A 17,707-nucleotide genomic window follows, 5' to 3' on the forward strand; every position below is an offset into this window, starting at 1 on the left:
TCCTAGAACCATTCTTTCCTTCCCCCTCACCCTGCTTCAGTTCGAGACCCTAAAAACGACCCCCCCCCCCCCCCACAGCCTTCAATATCCTCACTTCTCATCACCCAAATCCCATTCTACACCTTACTCCTCCCCCCCTTCAAGCACCAAGATATATAAGGAAAATCTCTGAGACACTTTTTTCACACTTGAAAATGTCGTTGTAACGACGAAACGCTTAGAGTAAAATAAATCTATAAGTGGAAATATTGCAATGTGTCATTTCAATAATATTACGAACTTCCACCACATCATGCCTAACATCATACATAATATGCTTTGCTCAATTTTAGTATTCGAAATTCGAGATATCCGAATATTCAAGCAATTATTTAATATTTAAATTTGATATTCGAGTTCCAGAAATCTGCTATTCGATCCATCTCTAATTATTTCACATAACTTTTGTTAAACGTACCGGAACAATCTATACACCAATGGAAGCATTTGAGGCATTAAATAACTGGGATACTATTTATCAGTAATTGCTTGAATTTTCAGCGGAAAATACCTAAATAATAGAATGATCATGTAAATGCACTAAATATGTACATAGAAAATTGGCTTCGTCGGTGGTGCATTGGGATACTGATTGACAAAGCAATGCTTTGCATGAGTTTTGTTCAGTATGGCGCTTATAAATTGAATGGCTAGTTTGTTATTAAAGTAAGGAAATTTAGTGATGAAAAAAAACATCACCTTTCATTTGTATATATGCTTAAGTTTGTTGGATAAAACTGTCTTTGTTGCCCCATCAATCCTGTTCCTATGTAAGTGTTGACAATACATTTATTGGCTATTATTGGCTCCATCACCAGTAAAGCGACAATTTGCTATAGCGAGTGTTTATATGATCAATAGGCATAACATAGGCATGGAATGTAGCAATGAATAGATGGTACATATAACATAATAATTTTTATCCTTCACCGCAATACTTGAAAATTCTTTTTAAAAATTTCATTGGTCTTACATTTATTAATTGTTGAAATTAAATTGTTCAGTAGTCCAAAAATCTTATTTTCAGAAGAATATTTACAAGATTCAGGCTAATTTCCTTTTCTCCCATTCTCTCCGAGGTCTGATCATTGGTCAGTTCACAATTTCTGCAAATCACTAACACTTTTGCATGGCTTCGCAAACAAAATGGCAGCACTAAGAGCTCTATTTGTCTTATTTTCTTTTAATGTTCAGTTTTTGACAAGTTCCCTTTGGTCTGCAATCTTTTTTTTGGAAACACTTTGATATCTTTTGTCATTCTAACCCTTGCATCAAGGTGATCCTGTGAAGCTAAAGTGCTAGTTGTTAAAAAAATTCTTGTTTTCAAGGATGTGACTTTGTTTACATCTAACAACACCTGTGGATTTATACCAGCCACATTTAATCATGAGTAATAAATTGGTAACGGCCATTCTCAGGTGATGCGAGTGGATGTGTGAGTGGAACAGAGTTGAGTCAGTTCCCCCTTTCATTGTATTATAGCCCTTCATCATGTGTGGTTTACCGGAAGCCTGATCTATACTTCAGTCATTGTGATATGTTATAAAAAGCAATATTGAATTGCGGTAGGGGAGCTTAGTTTTTCTGAACTGGCATTCTAGTTACAGCTGCCATTAGGGGAAGGTATCCTACAACCTCTGTGGGAGTCCTCAATGAGCACTGCCAGCATGTTTTAATTAGAGGGAGTTGAGGGGGAAGACAAATAATCTGACTTCAATGGATTCTTGTTTAAAGTAGAAGGTGCCTGTAATAAAATGTGTACATTTTTTTCACCATAACTCTGGAATTGATTCAGCTCTGGCAATGTTTCCTTTAGTCGTTTCTACTACATGCTAAGAGAACAGCTGCCTCTAGTGTTATGCATTTATGAATACTGTCATTCGCAGATTTTTGTTTAACACATGTTACCTATATCTGCCTTCATGTTCATTCTACTGTAGATGGGGCTTGCGAATCTGAAATTCACTTGTTTACTAATGAGATGTTGTAGGAGATATAAGAGGGATTTGGGGAGCATTCCTTTCATTTATGACAAATTTATATCCTTGGTCTACAATGGTGAGTAAGCTTGATGCATACATGCAGAAGAAATTGCTTGTCTCCAATGGGAGTCATGAGGGTCAAGAAAAGCATTCAAAACCATGGCGCAGATGGAAACAGTTTAGTTAGGATGTCATGTCTCCCATTCGATACTTGAGCTGTGATAGGGTACCTGACCTAATTTTTTTATAGATCAACTAGATGAGGTAGGTTTTCCTTTTGGCAAAGACATTGATGACCCTTTTTCTGTCCCTTGAAAGGCTAATCAGCTAATCCTTTACAATCGTCAGCATACGGAAACGGCTCAGGCTGTCATTGAATGTCTCAGAACACTCTTCACTAGTGTCAATGTACCCACACTTATCTCAAACAATGCAGTAGAAACCAGGAGTGTCAGGAGTTATTTAAGCAACTAACAATTGGGCAAGTATTAACTGTTATTGGAATACACATTAAACAGTTCATTTCTTAGCTCACTCTTGAAGCATTTTTATGAACCGACTCAATTTGGCTTTGATAAATAATATTGTAAGCTGATATATTCAACTAATTATGGGCTCAAATGATTAATTCGCAATGTCTGAGGCAGAATTCCATCATGTCATGATGTAATTTTCTCAAGTAAAATATGTCGGGGGTAAAATAGTCCCCCATTTGGATCTCTGACTACTCGAGAGGGTATATCGGTCATTGGCAAAAGAGAAGAAATACATAAGATTAGCTGGTAGGAGAAATGAGTGGAGAGCTGCAGCAAACCAATCTTAGGATTGTTGACCTGTGATGATGATGATGATGGGGGAGAATTCTATAAAGAGAATGAACACATTGGCTGGTATCCTCAATGCCTACAATGGCCCCTTGAAAAAAAGAGCACAGGAAGGTCAAAAAAGTATTTATTGCTAAGGCATTATTTTTGGTGAAAGGGCCATCATTTTTTGGGTTCAGATATAAAAATGAGATTCGAAAATTTGTTCTGTCACAACTTATCTCATATGTCTTACATCCAGGATAAATGTGTTTAGCGAAAGGCTCTTTCCTAACTAGGAGACATTGTGGGAGTTATTTTCGAGTTCTTAATGCCAATTTTATTTTCTTAAACTATGCAAATGATGTAGAAAAAATGTCATGGCTTTCTTCCCCATAGGCCCAGGTTCGAGAGATAATGGCAAGTAAAGATTGGTGCACCATAGCTTCCCTTGAGTAAGCACCTATTTTTAGCAAGCGCCATAGCCAAGTGCATTGTGGCGTGTGTCCTGTGATTTTTGCCATGGACGCGAGTCTTGTGCCCTGAATTTGAGTTCTGGTGTAGTCAATTTTTTTTCTTTCTATAATTAAAGAAATCAGTGTTACAATTCAGCTTCATTCATTGAAGTCAATTAAATTAGTATTTTTTCTATTTCATCTCATTTTATGGGGTTTTAGTGAACCTCCAAATGAAGACTTGTGTATTAGGGGATTTTATTTTCCCAGTGGGGGCTCACATGCCACCCTACACATTAGGTTTGGATTTTGAAGATCTGTGAATACTTCCATGAATACCAAGGGCTTCAATAGTTAGCTGGCACTCTCAAGGCCGTAATGAATGAACTGAATGCCTGTTGTGAATGAACTATTTGCAGTTTGTTGAAAAGAAGACCCCTCCGATATTTCCCGGGGGCGATTGCCCTAAAAAATAAACCGATGGCCTTGAAGCATTGTGCCGCTCCTTGTTCATCACTCTCAAGGAGGGATGTGCGAGTACTCGAAAATTCGAGTCGAGTCGAGTACAGTGCAACCTCGATAAAACGACACCCCACGGTGCACCAATAAACACTCGCTATAGCGAATTGTCGCTTTACCGGAGGTGGTGCAAATAATAGCCAATATACCTCATATTACTCCTTTATTTTTATTTTCTCGCTTAGACGTGTTTGGTGTTTTTTTGGCAATGGTGTGTTCCATCAAATGCTTTCTATTCATGCAACTCGTGGACGTGTGGGTATGCGGACGACTGCTTTCTGCCGCCCAAGGAACAAAAGAAGATCAAGCATTCGCGAATGCTAATGCCACAATATTTTCACCAAAATTAACTACTTGTTTATCGAACGACAGTTTACCACAAAAATTTTAGACTGAGCACTCCATTAACTTCATTTCTAACAGATCGCTAGCAATTACAGAGATTAAGGAGTCTTGATGTAAGTTTTTCCGGCGGTGAAACCCTCGCTATGGCGAGAGCCAACACCAAAAGGGCCTCGTAAAAACGAAATTTTGAACATGCTTATTATAGGATCAATTGACGGTGCATCGCTTTAACGAGGTTCCACTGTAGTTGGTACTCAAATCGAGTGTTTCAAGGAGTAGTGCGAATGTCGAGTCATTGTTTTGGTTATAGAGTTACCGAGGCCAGTAGGTTCAGAAATCTGCCAACAAGCACTATCGTAATGATATCGTTTTTAAAGTCGATAAGATGCCTTGGCCTGGGAGTTTCAGCTTGCTGTATACGCTATAGTTGTCGATGTTGGCACCGAATGCCTATTTGTCAACCGTGGTGGCCGACCATCTTTTGACCCTGTGGCATATTCAGAATAATCGGAGTGAACCTCTTCATCGCTCTGACTTTACTGTGCGATACTTTTATACCCTACTCCACTTTCTTAACTCAAACGTTGGGAGAATGCGTAAAAATTGTTTTCCAAATTTCTAGGAATTGACAAGTAACTTTTCAGCTTTAGCGGACAGTGCCAGTTTTTCCCTGTTTGACATCACAAATAGTGCCATCTTTTTGCCCATTTGAATATTACTGTTAATTTTCGTTTATTCCTTTGTTGCATTTTGTTTCCTTCTTGAACTAACAACACAAGAGTTGCTAAGGTTGATTAAACAAAGTGAGAATTTAAGAAAAAAATGGTCCCTATGGCTAAAGCTAAGTTCTATAATTCGTTCGCATCGTCCAATTAAATTCCATGAAGATTCAAGAGTCTTAAAAATCGTTGCCATAATTTTTAATAAAAATTCCTAGAAAGATTTCGTGCTTTCCCGGCGAATGGACGTGGTGAAGAGTTCTCGAGATCGCCACCGGGTCAGGAACTCCATATCTGCCAACGTTTCGATGTCCGACTCGGTCATCGTCCTCAGGGCTGTGAAAGTCGAGTGAGAATTTGACTTGCTTATATACAGTCACTCTGGTGGTCAGGTGACTGCTGATTGGCTGTCGTCAGCGGCATGCTCTGATTGGTGGTTTTGCCTAGCCTTTTGTATAGTCTTGAGCACAGGTTTCCAGGTGCTGCTCAGAGCATATCCGGAGTCTCTATTGATGGTATTCTTAGACAGTCTAATTTCAATAGACTCTTTGATGAGTCGATCCCAAAAGCCATTGGATCGGCAGAGCATCTTGGTGTCGTCAAACTTAACAGTATTTTTGCATTCCATCCAATGCTCTGCGATGGCTGACTTTTCGGGCTGTCCTAGGCGGAGGTGGCGCTTATGTTCTTTGAGCCGCGTGTCTATAGTGCACCGATGTATATTTTCCCGCACCCACATGGCACTTGGTAAACACCAGGTGTCTTCAATCCTACCGGATCTTTTGCTTTGATGAGCATGTCCCGGATCTTATTTGGTGGTTTGTGGATGGTCTGTATGTTGAATCTCTTCACAATCTCTGGAATCTCTGGAAACCAAAACGTCGAGAAACGGAAGTCTATTATTTTCTTCTATTTCCATGGTGAACTTGATGCTGCTGTGTTGACAGTTCATGTGATCGAAGAATAAGATCCGGGACATGCTCGTCTAAGCAAAAGATCCGGTAGGATTGAAGACACCTGGCGTTTACCAAGTGCCATGTGGGTGCGGGAAAATATACATCGGTGCACTATAGACACGCGGCTCAAAGAACATAAGCGCCACCTCCGCCTAGGACAGCCCGAAAAGTCAGCCATCGCAGAGCATTGGATGGAATGCAAAAATACTGTTAAGTTTGACGACACCAAGATGCTCTGCCGATCCAATGGCTTTTGGGATCGACTCATCAAAGAGTCTATTGAAATTAGACTGTCTAAGAATACCATCAATAGAGACTCCGGATATGCTCTGAGCAGCACCTGGAAACCTGTGCTCAAGACTATACAAAAGGCTAGGCAAAACCACCAATCAGAGCATGCCGCTGACGACAGCCAATCAGCAGTCACCTGACCACCAGAGTGACTGTATATAAGCAAGTCAAATTCTCACTCGACATTCACAGCCCTGAGGACGATGACCGAGTCGGACATCGAAACGTTGGCAGATATGGAGTTCCTGACCCGGTGGCGATCCCGAGAACTCTTCACCAAAATTCCTAGAGTTCTCAAATATATCAATTTTGTCAAAAAAGTACTTGTCCAGCCACAGGAGTGACGAAAGACAATTTTCTGCAGTTGCAGTAGTACTGTAACATGGAGACGTCAAAACCTGCTACTTCCCTAATCATGTAGAACAAGTGTCTTATCTGCATGAGAATTTGATAAGATCAAATATTATATGATTCATTTACGTATTTAATGTTTATTACAGAGGTGCAAATGCTTTTATTCAGGGCTCTTACCCAGCAGTTTGGATACATTAGTAAATTAAATTGACAACATATTACTAGAGGTTAATTCATTTCAATTGTACTTAAGGAACTGTGTAAGACACATTAATTTTTATTCATCTCCTAATACTGACACAATTACCATCAACATTTCTTATTATCTTTTCCTTTTTACATCAACCTAAGCATTCAGAGTAGCCAAATTCTAAAGGGGATTGGAAAAATGGGAATAAGTTGTAAGTTGCCGGGCGCTTTCGTCCTCATTATCCTCAGGAGTATAAGGAAAGTTGCGCAGAAAAAGGGAGAAGTCACATGTCGGAGGAATCGCACTTTATTCTTCCTTCCTTTGTACACACACGCTGACTGCCCAACGCACTGTCGTCTCCCTCTGGTAAGCGTTTTTCTGTTATTCCTTTCTGTTATTCGGCTGTTCCTCGTATAAGCTAGCGGTCAAGTTGAACTTATTAATTGGACAGTATTCTAATTTCAAACCAAAACATAGCATAAAAAACTCTGTTGAACTAGCCGAGAAACTTTCTAATATAATTCCTCCTGCTAATGGTAAACTAATATCCTTTGATGTCACGAATTTGTTTACTTCTGTCCCTGCCTCAGAAGCCTCTAACTTGACTCTGGAGCTAATTAAAAATTCTAACTGTGACCCCATGGTCCAGGAAGAGATCACAAATCTTTTAAAGTTATGCACCTCACAGAATTATTTTCTGTATAACGGTAACTACTATATTCAGACATCTGGCCTCGCCATGGGTTCACCTTTATCCCCTATTTTAGCTGAAATTTTTTTGAACCATCTAGAGATGAAGTTATTTAAATCCAATCATCCCCTTCTATATAACCTCGTCTACTGGTTTAGATACCTAGATTACATTTTATATTTATGGATGGGAACTGAAAGACATTTTTTTAAAGTTTTTAAATTCATTACATGACAATATCGATTTTTAGATGGAATATGGGGACGTTAATATTGACTTTTTAGATTTAAATATATCAATTGTTAATGACCATCATGATTTTGGTGTTTTCAGAAAAAAGACTTTTACCGACACCATTATCCCTAATGACTCCTGTCACCACATTTCTCATAAATTTGCTGCTATGAGGTGCATGACAAATAAGTTACTCAAAATTCCCCTGTCAATTCCCAAATCTGAAAAGGAGTTGCTGACAATCAAAACTATAGCTATCCGTAATGGCTTCAATTCTTCATGCTTTGACAAGCTACTGGAGCACTCAAGATCCAAGAAAGCCACACAGTCACTAACCTCTCTGTCATTTCAGAGCAATGTACCTTCCCGTTGGGTAAAACTGCCATTTGTAGGTAAATTATCATACAATCTAAAGAAAATAATTCCCAAAGACAAAGCCCCCAAAGACATTCTATACCCCGGCAACATTGGAGAAATGATTGTGTAACTCCAAAGACAAGTATAACCAAGTGTAATAACCAAGTGGTGTATACTTACTAAAGTGTAATGATTGTGATATTCGTTATGTAGGACAGACGGGGAGGAGATTTAAAGATCGAGTGATTGAACACAGGAATACATAGTTTTATCAATAATAACGAAAAATCATGTTTTGCTAAACATTTGAATCACTGTAAACATTATAGTAACTTTGATTTTGATACTTTACATTACATAGAGAAAGGGCAAAAGCTGGACTTTTACGAGAAATTTGAAAATGTTAATAGCCCACATAATCTTTGTAACGATGAAGTGTATTCTACCCAATCGCCTCTTTTAACCCTGAACATTCCTGCCCTCTCTTAGATGTTTTTAATTTGTGACCTTCGCCAACACCCGCTCCTCTCCTGGTTGCAATGACTTCTCTTCCTACCTCACCGATTCCCTGATTTACGTAATCCCTCGTCCCCCCCCCCCCTCCTTCAAAGACCTTCCCTATTACGCATCTTTTTAGTCAAACTGTCTCCCCCCTCCCTTGCTATCCGTTCCACCCCACCTTTCTCTTGCTGGACAGTATATATATAGAACTGGTACCTTGATAACAACACTACGTGTCGAAACCAGGTCGTTACTTTGTAAATAAAATTGTGTGGAAGTTTACCATTTTATTTTATTCTCATGGATATAAAACATTTCCACCAGATATCGCCGGACACTGTGAATTATAAACCTTTTTCTCTCTAAATCCACCAAGGTTTCAGATTCCTCTTTTTAACACTCCACCCTAATACAAAACTCTCCACTCAAACAATACTCCACCCTAATCATATTACTATCAACTGTGAATCCCCTCCTATTGTTACTCCTCGAGCCTATTTGGATTTTTTTAATTCCAAAATCTCAATCGTAATTTCAGTAATTCATTCAACAAAGTCAACAATTACACAACATTTACAACTAATACATTTAGCATTCTCCTTTTGAGCCTTACCCAAATCAAAACTCATGGCTAACGCCCACGTTTTATCAGTAATCACCAAGCTTGTACCATCTCAAACACCATCCCCTATTAGAACCACATCCTGCTTACCTAACGGATCCACAAATAAAAAAGATAAGTCACCAAAATTTACACTATTCCTGCTCCTGTCCCCATCGTGATGGTTGTGGTTTTCTCTTGTGCAGGAAGTAGTGGGGGGGCTTGGGAGGGGGTGTTGGTACAAGTGGAGAGGGCAGTGTCAGATGAGATGAACATGTTCTCGAGCGAAGAAGATATTGTGATTGGGGTTGCAGCAGCGGAACTTCATCATCAGGAATCCATGCGTTTTCTTCTTTTCTCACAACAGTGAGAGAGCCTTGCTCATTGTCAGCAAGGTCCTCCCACTTTCTCTCAGCGGCCTCAAAAAACTCCGGGGATCGATTTCTCTCATAAGTGTTCGCGTTGGCATTCCTTATCCGATCAGCGAAAGCCTCTATATCCTCCGTTGGGCCCCGCATCATCTGAGAAACAAGCTCCCAATAGAACCAAGCATCGTGTTTCCGCTTATACCTTTCAGTAATCACTTTCTTAAAGTCTTCATAAGAGGTGGCGTCACGACACTCCTGCTTCGAGCGGACGAATTCTGCTGCTCCACCCGATACACGCAATTTTGCAACTCATAACTTATCTGCATCGGCCCAGCCACTAATTAACGACATTTCATCTAAACACTCAAAAAATGCAAGCACATTCTTGGGCGGGCCACGCGTAAGCACTCCAACAGACAATAATAACGAGAACTTCCTACTGTCGGGGCCTAAACTGGAATTAAGGGCACTATCGCGTTCAACCAATCGGGATTTTAGGGATTGATTTTCGCAGGCTAACTCACGTAGCCTCTCATGGACGTCCTCTATCACTTGCTGCAATTCAACCTCTTTTCCGCCAACACTTACTCGCCCCGCCATAATGATCTTACCTCCTTATACTGCAACGATATTCCATCCTCCGGTCTGCTACAGTTAGATGGACAAATCCCACTTCATGACACCAAGTTGTAAGTTGCCGGGCCTGCTCGTCCTCGTCATCCGCAGGAGTATAAGGAAAGTCGCGCAGAAAAAAGGAGAAGTCACATGTCGGTGAAATCACACTTTATTCTTCCTTCCTTTGCGTATACACGTCGACTGCCCAACGCACTGTCGTCTCCCTCTGGTAAGCATTTTTCTGTTATTCTCTCGGGTGCGTAGCAGGCCCACGTTCTTAAGAAAGATCTCTTACCTTACGTGGCCATGATAGCACTTCCTGTCAGGGGTGGGGGAATTGTGGGAGCCGGAAGGAAAGGAGTTATCGCTGAGTTTGGATGGGGAAAGATATGAGGTAAGGAAGACGACAGCCGCCTCTTACAGTGCATACATTGCCAGATCCAGAAATGACTAGACTCTACTCGATACTCGCGAGTAGTTTTCAACTCGACTTGAGATTAAAAAGCACTACTCGCAAATACCTACTCTAAAGTATCATTCATGCATCCTAATTCGCCAGGACTACAAGAACCATAGACGAAAAATTTTGTATGGAATGCATGACAATCCCAAAAGATTTTGGATCTTTATCAATGCTCAGAGAAAGTTGCACAGAATCTCTACTTCTGTTTCCTACAATGGACTGATTTCTCCATTTGATGGTGAACAGCACCCAGGTGTGTTCAATGAGTATTTTTGTGCCAACTTCAACTCTGCCCCTCCAACCCTCCCTCTCCCTAAGGAAGAGCTTGTTCAACTGAAACCTGGCTTTGTTGAATAATTTTCTCAGTAGGTTAACAAATTTGCTACAATTTTCCAAAATAAAGTTAACATTGATTACAATTACTGCCGATGTTATTTGGTCTACGTAACGAGTTCAAAATCTGAATTTGAGAGAGAGAGAAAGTGAGTCACTGAAACATGTGAACATGGCAGGCGACCGTGGGTAAGGAGGAGAGGGAGGGGAGGGGGACGGCCTCAGCCATCTGTTAGGCAGCATGGCGCGATCCACATTGCGTAGCGCCACTCTTGGTGTCAGGCTGCAAAGCCTAAATGGTGAAAGATACGCAAAAAACGACAAAATATTTGCCCTGTGGATCAAAGCTTACCCTGATTACCCTTATATTGGCAGTTTTCACAAAATTGTATGACAAATTAAGGGTATTCGTATTTAGGTGCCTCTCACTAACTAATTATTTAAAAAATTTTGAAAATCTTTTTTTGCCTATCCTTGTACACGCGAGGGTCATCAAAATCCAATTGACGATTTTGAAATTTAAAAAAAATGTTTTTTTTTGGGACAACCTATCCCCACTATGCCCTACCAGGCTGATTCACGCTAGGGAGAGATCTCAACAGAAACTTTTTTCTTTCTTAGCAGTATTATAGGTCCACTACAGGATAGAATGCAGCATGTGCTGTTTTTTTTTGGTAATTGTAGTCTTAGCCTCAGCTTAGTATTGGCAACTTGTCTAAGCCATGCCGCCAACTCCAAGCTAGCTCATCATCATAGTATTCCTCCGCATTATAGCCCATCATTGCCTCCGCATGATAGTATTCAAATGCAGGCCGTGATGCTCACTAAATCATCTCATTAATTTTGTACTCTCCTTCTAATATCTTGAAACAAAACTCTTTGTTGTCAGTTCACTAATTCATGCTACGTATATCCACTGAGTTGCCAGAGTGCTAGTAGAGTCTCTAGAAGGAAAATATGTCAGCACGTTCAGATAATATTGAATCATCAAATATTTTTAGCTTTCCTTAGCATATTTTTGGTGAGGTCATAGTGTTTTGTAGTCCTCTTTCGTAAATTGAATACATACAGTAGAATGGGTGAAAGTGGAGCTTCTAAGCAATTAAACGACCAAGGTGAGTGATGGTGTGGGTTAAGAGTAGAGTTGACTTGGATTTATGCAGGGTTTGCATAGAGTTCACAGTCAGAAAAGAATCTAGGTGACATCAAACTGTACCACCAACCTCCAATATCGATTGATTTGGTTTTTTATTCCTGCCTTCTGTGTGTTCCGCTCTTGTGTGAGTTCTGCATATGTTACTGATGAAACTAAATGAAACTGCAGTTGCGGGAAATTAAGTTATCGTACCTGTGAAACAAATTGACGTATTCGTATACTGATTTCAGGAGGTGTTTCCGTGCCAGATTGTCTAGGTTATTCTCAATCTTGAAGAGCAAAAGAAAAGTTGAACAAGAATGACTGAAAATAAGCAAGGGTAACCTCGCTTTCGAAAATATCTGCGGCTTTAACCGCTTGTTTCCAAGAACTGCGCATCAATGGCTGCATGATGTGCAATGGCATGATCGCACGTTACTTGCCTTCATAAGAGCTTGTTTATTTTATCCAAGTGTTGCAATTGGGGCAATTGCTCTGCATGATCATGGAACTACGATTGCCTCCCCTACCATTGCCTCTCGTACAACTTTGTGTGATTGCTTGGTGGGGTGGCTGAAATATCGTTTGTACCAATTGCTCAGCAATTTGACACATCATACCATTCTTGGACAATACCAGATCCTTGATCACGTCGCTACACATCTTGCGACACCTAGCCACGGATGCGTGATGTTTCGGAAAAAATGTAATTAACTATTTTGCAATATTTAATTTGTATAATTATGTTTAAATATACAATTTGATGAAATGGTAGATCTTACCCATTTGTGAAATAGCACCAATGCAAAATATGAGGTGTAATTTAAGGTGAATAGAGAAATAGAAGGGCTACATCCTTCTTTGGATATTATGAGCACTCATTAAACACAGCCTCCATTTTATTGCCTACTCGATTTAGTTATGTAAAGAAGTCAATATCTTATTTTAACCTCTGCACAAGATATGAGATGCAGAGAGTATTCAGTAAAAGTTTGCAAATTCAAATATTGCTTCTCAACTCTTAAAAATGCTAGCCCACTCCCATTAAGTTAATCTCGGATCTTAGTGGTTGAAGCCTTTATGCCCTTCCTGGGCCCTTTCTTGCATGAGGCCTTTGTGGGAGTGTTTATGGCCCTGGGTAGGAGCAGGGCTCGGCTGCATTGTCACATTGCCCTCAGGTCTGGAGATCAAAGATTTTTCCCTCTAGGGTGTCAACTTGAATGTACATATAAATGCATGCATTTGTATATTTTGTATCTATTTTACTCTTTCTATTCTCTGCATCTATGTTATGTTCGTTGTAACAATGCATCTTGTGATTAGAAAATAAGAACCATCCACTGGGGTGATTTTGGTCCAGTTTCTACACTACATTTGAATTTTAGTCCTGTTCTGTTACTGACATTGGGGAATTACTGCCTGTTCTGTTACTGGGGAATAGAAAGGAACTCTCGCAAAAATGTTTTATTAATATTTTGTATGCGCAACGACAAAGACATTCATATTTTTCATTTTGTAATGCGTATCCTCTGAAATTGATGGAACAATTGCACCAGGAAATCAAGTGTCTCAGGTCCCTTTTGTGATGCCTCTGTTTACAATTACTCGTTATATTCTAGATCCATATCATCCTTACCTTAGATTTCATTGAATGATGTAAAAAGGAGAGATTCCGTTGCTCTAGAATCATTCCTAATTTTTTTTATGATACTGAAATTAAAAGCAAAGATGATGAGAAATTAGGCTAAGAAAATAAGCATTCCTGCTTTTGGCATTGTATGTCCAGTAGCATGGTTCACATTATCCTCAAAAGCCATCAAAATTGCAAAAAGGAAGGTGACACTAGTTGCACTTTGTGCCAAGTCGGAGGATCCTGATTTGAGATGAGGTTTGCGGGTGGCTTATCTGTTGTTATTTCTCTAAGAAAATGATTCTGGGCGCTTTGAGAAAGTCCGTTATTTGTACTATTTAGAGGTGCTTTTTGGTAATTTCAATGCTGCTATTTCTTTCTAGGTGTCGTAGAGTTCCTTACCACAGGACGAGTGTCAGCTGACCATCCAGATTTTAAGGAGTTGCTTGGGTATAAGTCTTGCCTGAAGAAAATCTCACCATGTGACCGGCCAAATGAGTATACTCACTCCTTTAAATTAGCCTCAGCATATAGTGCTGATGTCATGGCATTCACCAATTTCACGTATGTTGAAATTTTTTTGCATATTTGGTGTTGGGTGGGAGTGAGATACAGTTGATGAAATGCCTTGTTCCTTTTTTGTTGAAGCTACTGTCAGAGATCCTTGCATCATAATATTCTCACCCATTTATAAGCTGATGATTTCACGAGTATCATTACCCATGAAGCATTTGGAATATAGTGAAAGCTTGTCAATGCGATATAGATGAGACCAGAAAAATGGGCTTTGAATAATTCATGCCCAATTTAATCTTGTTTTATGAGAATAATACCATTAAAGCCCGTATGACACTTGCCAATTTATTGGCCAATATATCGGCGCGCAATATTGGTTAAAATATTGGGCTTTAGGCATCGTACGACACGTACCAATATTTACACCAATATTGGCCGTTATAGTGTTCTAATACCCCACTAGAGAACGCCACATAACACAAAATGACAAAAGAGCATCTCAAGACGCAGATTGATTGCCAATGAGCTACAGAATGGGAGGTGGCATAATAATTGTAAATTTAATAACTATTTCGAGGGGCTGCAAAGATATTTTCGAATTGCTCAAAATTTCATTCGGGTGAGTTCCTTGAATGATGAGAGATAGGCAATATTGTGATCTCATAGGTGAGCCAAGATAACGTAGCGGCTCGTTTTGGCTGGAATATGTTCATCGAATAAACAGATTGGGACTTTCACCCGAAACTTTAGCGCTCAAATCATGAAAAATAGTTTAATAATTGTAATTTAAACAAAATATAGACGCAATCGAGGAGAATCACGACGTTTTTATTCATTAAATATCCGAAATGTTATTTCCGAATTACCCACTTTAGACAGTTGATGTTTGTGAATTTATGTTCTCTCAAAGTACATATTAATTATTTGAGCTATTCCATGGATTGCTATGCTTCTTAAGTTTTTATATATGATATTAAAATTCCGAGGTGAAATGTTTTGCAAAGAGCTTCTAGATTTGGCCACTAGGAGTCGACAAGACTGAGTTCTGATTGGAGATTGGCCTCGAGAAAATAGAACCCGTTCTAAAATCTAGATTGGCCAAGAAATTGTGCCCAATATTGTGAAACGGAGATTGGGCTAGAAATTGGTGTGTGTCAGTGGGTCCACAATCCAATATCCAATGGATTGGCCAATAAATTGGGAAGTGTCAGATGGGCTTAAGCAATCATAAGTTTTGAGAACATTGCAGTACTTCATATTTTTTTCAATAGGCACAAAATTTATTCCATGAAGGGCATTTGATGATCAAATAATTAGAGATGTGCGAATAGTATCCGCGAATACTCGAATACCTCGAATACTTGAAAGTATTCGATATTCGAGGTCTCGAATAGTTATTCAATTCAATTCAATTCATTTATTTACGGGATAACCCATTAACCATATTCTTACATATAGTTTTACATATGATAAACAATACAAAATACTGAACACACATGCAATAAACCCAGAAAAAGAAGAAAAAAAATCTATACAGAATTGCACATCAATGAATAAAACATGTAGAGAGATACAACAAAATAAAATTTAAAGTATAAACATGTTCTCCAGTAAAAAAGTTCATCTTTGCCACAGGTGACATTTGAATCTGGAAAAGGACATAGAGAAATCGTAACTTTGGCCGAGTCTATTAAAATTCCTCATCATTCTAGATAGCGGGGAGTTAAAGGCATAATTTGTTCTATGGTAGTTAATAAGAAGTGGGTGCGGATTTCTGGAATTATGTCGGGGTGCGTTAAAATTTACTAAAGAAAGAAGAAAGGAACAGTCAATATAAGAATTAATAATTTTGTAAAGGAATAGGGCATCAATGGAGGAACGCCTGTCAGATAAGGATTTCAGATTTAAAAGGGATAGAAGATATGAAGTATTGTAATCAGAATGAGGTATTCCTAATTTGAAATTAATAAATTTGAGAAATTTGTTTTGGACACGTTCAAGCCGTATTGAGTCTGTATTATAATAAGGTGACCAGTTTACAATAGAGTATTCTAATTTTGAGCGTACCAGAGCTATATAAATAGTCCTTAAAGCATGAAGATTGTTAAATTTTAGACAGGTTCTCTTTATGAAACCTAAATTCTTTAGGGCATCGCAGACAGTTCGGTCTAGATATACCTTGAATGAGAGCTGGCTGTCAAACCAAACACCTAAATCGCAGACAGCAGTAGGTCTACCTAATACAGTGGAATTAATGGTATACTCATGAAAGTAGGGCGTGCAAGAGTGATGGAAAGTCATTACACTACATTTTGGTACATTGAGTGATAACTCATTTGCATCAGCCCACTGCACTAGTTGGTCAATGTTTTTCTGTAGCACAAGAGAATCCTGCAGGGAAGCAATATGCTTATAAATCTTTAAGTCATCAGCAAAGAGCAAGAAGTTAACGTCATCGAATATATTATGAATATCATTTATAAAAAGACAAAATAGTAAAGGTCCTAGATGACTACCCTGAGGTACACCAGATAGACAGGGAAACGGCTCAGAGAAAACATGATTAATACGGACCATCAGAGATCTGGATTTTAGGTAGTTCTCAAACCAGCTTAAGAGCTTGTCATGAATACCTAAGGAATTCAATTTGGATATCAGTAACTTGTGGTTCACTCGAACAAAAGCCTTACTGAAGTCAGTGTATATCACATCAGTTTGATAATTGGATTCCAAACCACTAACTATAAAATCTTGCAGCACCATTAGATTAGTTGAGGTTGATCGACCACGCATAAAGCCATGTTGCTGTGGTACTATAATATTTTTGAAATGAGGAGTAATTCGAGAAACCAGAATTTTCTCCATGATTTTAGGTACACAGGAGAGAGTTACTACAGGCCGGTAATTACTAATATCAGTTTTATCACCAGTCTTAAATATAGGTGTAATGTAGCTTAATTTCCAGTAAGAGGGGAAAAGACCATTATCTAATGAATGGTTGAAGAGCAGGGTGAGTGGAAATGTGAGTGATTGCGAGCAATTCTTAAGAAATATCGGTGGAATACCATCTGGCCCTGGTGATTTGTTGATGTCCAAATTTACTAACACATTCAACACTTCTGAAGAAGTAATTTTAAGAAATCCCAAATTAATAGATTGAGTGTCGCTAGGTACAGAGCTTGCACTATTTAGGGTAGTGTATACTTGGGAAAAATAGTCAGCAAAGAGGTTAGCAGAAGACTTTGGGTCAGAAGAATGAACATCTCCATGGTGCATTTGTTTAGGTAATTGATCCGACCCAGACAAGGTTTTGACATATTTCCAGTAATACTTCATGTTGCAGTTTATGGAATCCTCAATCATAACTATATGATCATGATGACACTTCTTAATAAGATTTTTACACTGAGATCGTAGATTGGAGTAAGATAAATAGTCAACCCTTGAATGTGATAATTTGTATATTTTATGGGCTTTCTTCTTGGCAATAATCTTTTCCTTCAGCTCTTTAGTAAACCAGGATGGAAATCTATTCTTACCTTTTTTTAGATTAATTAGAGGCACAAACTGATTAACTGCACTGTTCAAAATTGAATAAAATTCCATCACA

The 17,707-nt window shown here is 39.0% G+C and overlaps 1 protein-coding gene across 1 annotated transcript in view; it reads left to right on the forward strand.

Annotated features, from left to right (window-relative positions):
• LOC124171643 (CCR4-NOT transcription complex subunit 6) overlaps positions 1 to 17,707 on the forward strand; it is a 328,368-nt gene that overhangs the window by 235,415 nt on the left and 75,246 nt on the right. The window contains exon 11 of the mRNA XM_046550855.1: positions 13,965 to 14,145. Coding sequence (XP_046406811.1) covers positions 13,965 to 14,145 — 181 coding nt within the window. The remainder of the gene's footprint in view (positions 1 to 13,964; positions 14,146 to 17,707) is intronic.

This window comes from Ischnura elegans, chromosome X (genome assembly GCF_921293095.1).
Source record: "Ischnura elegans chromosome X, ioIscEleg1.1, whole genome shotgun sequence".
Lineage (NCBI taxonomy): Eukaryota > Metazoa > Arthropoda > Insecta > Odonata > Coenagrionidae > Ischnura > Ischnura elegans.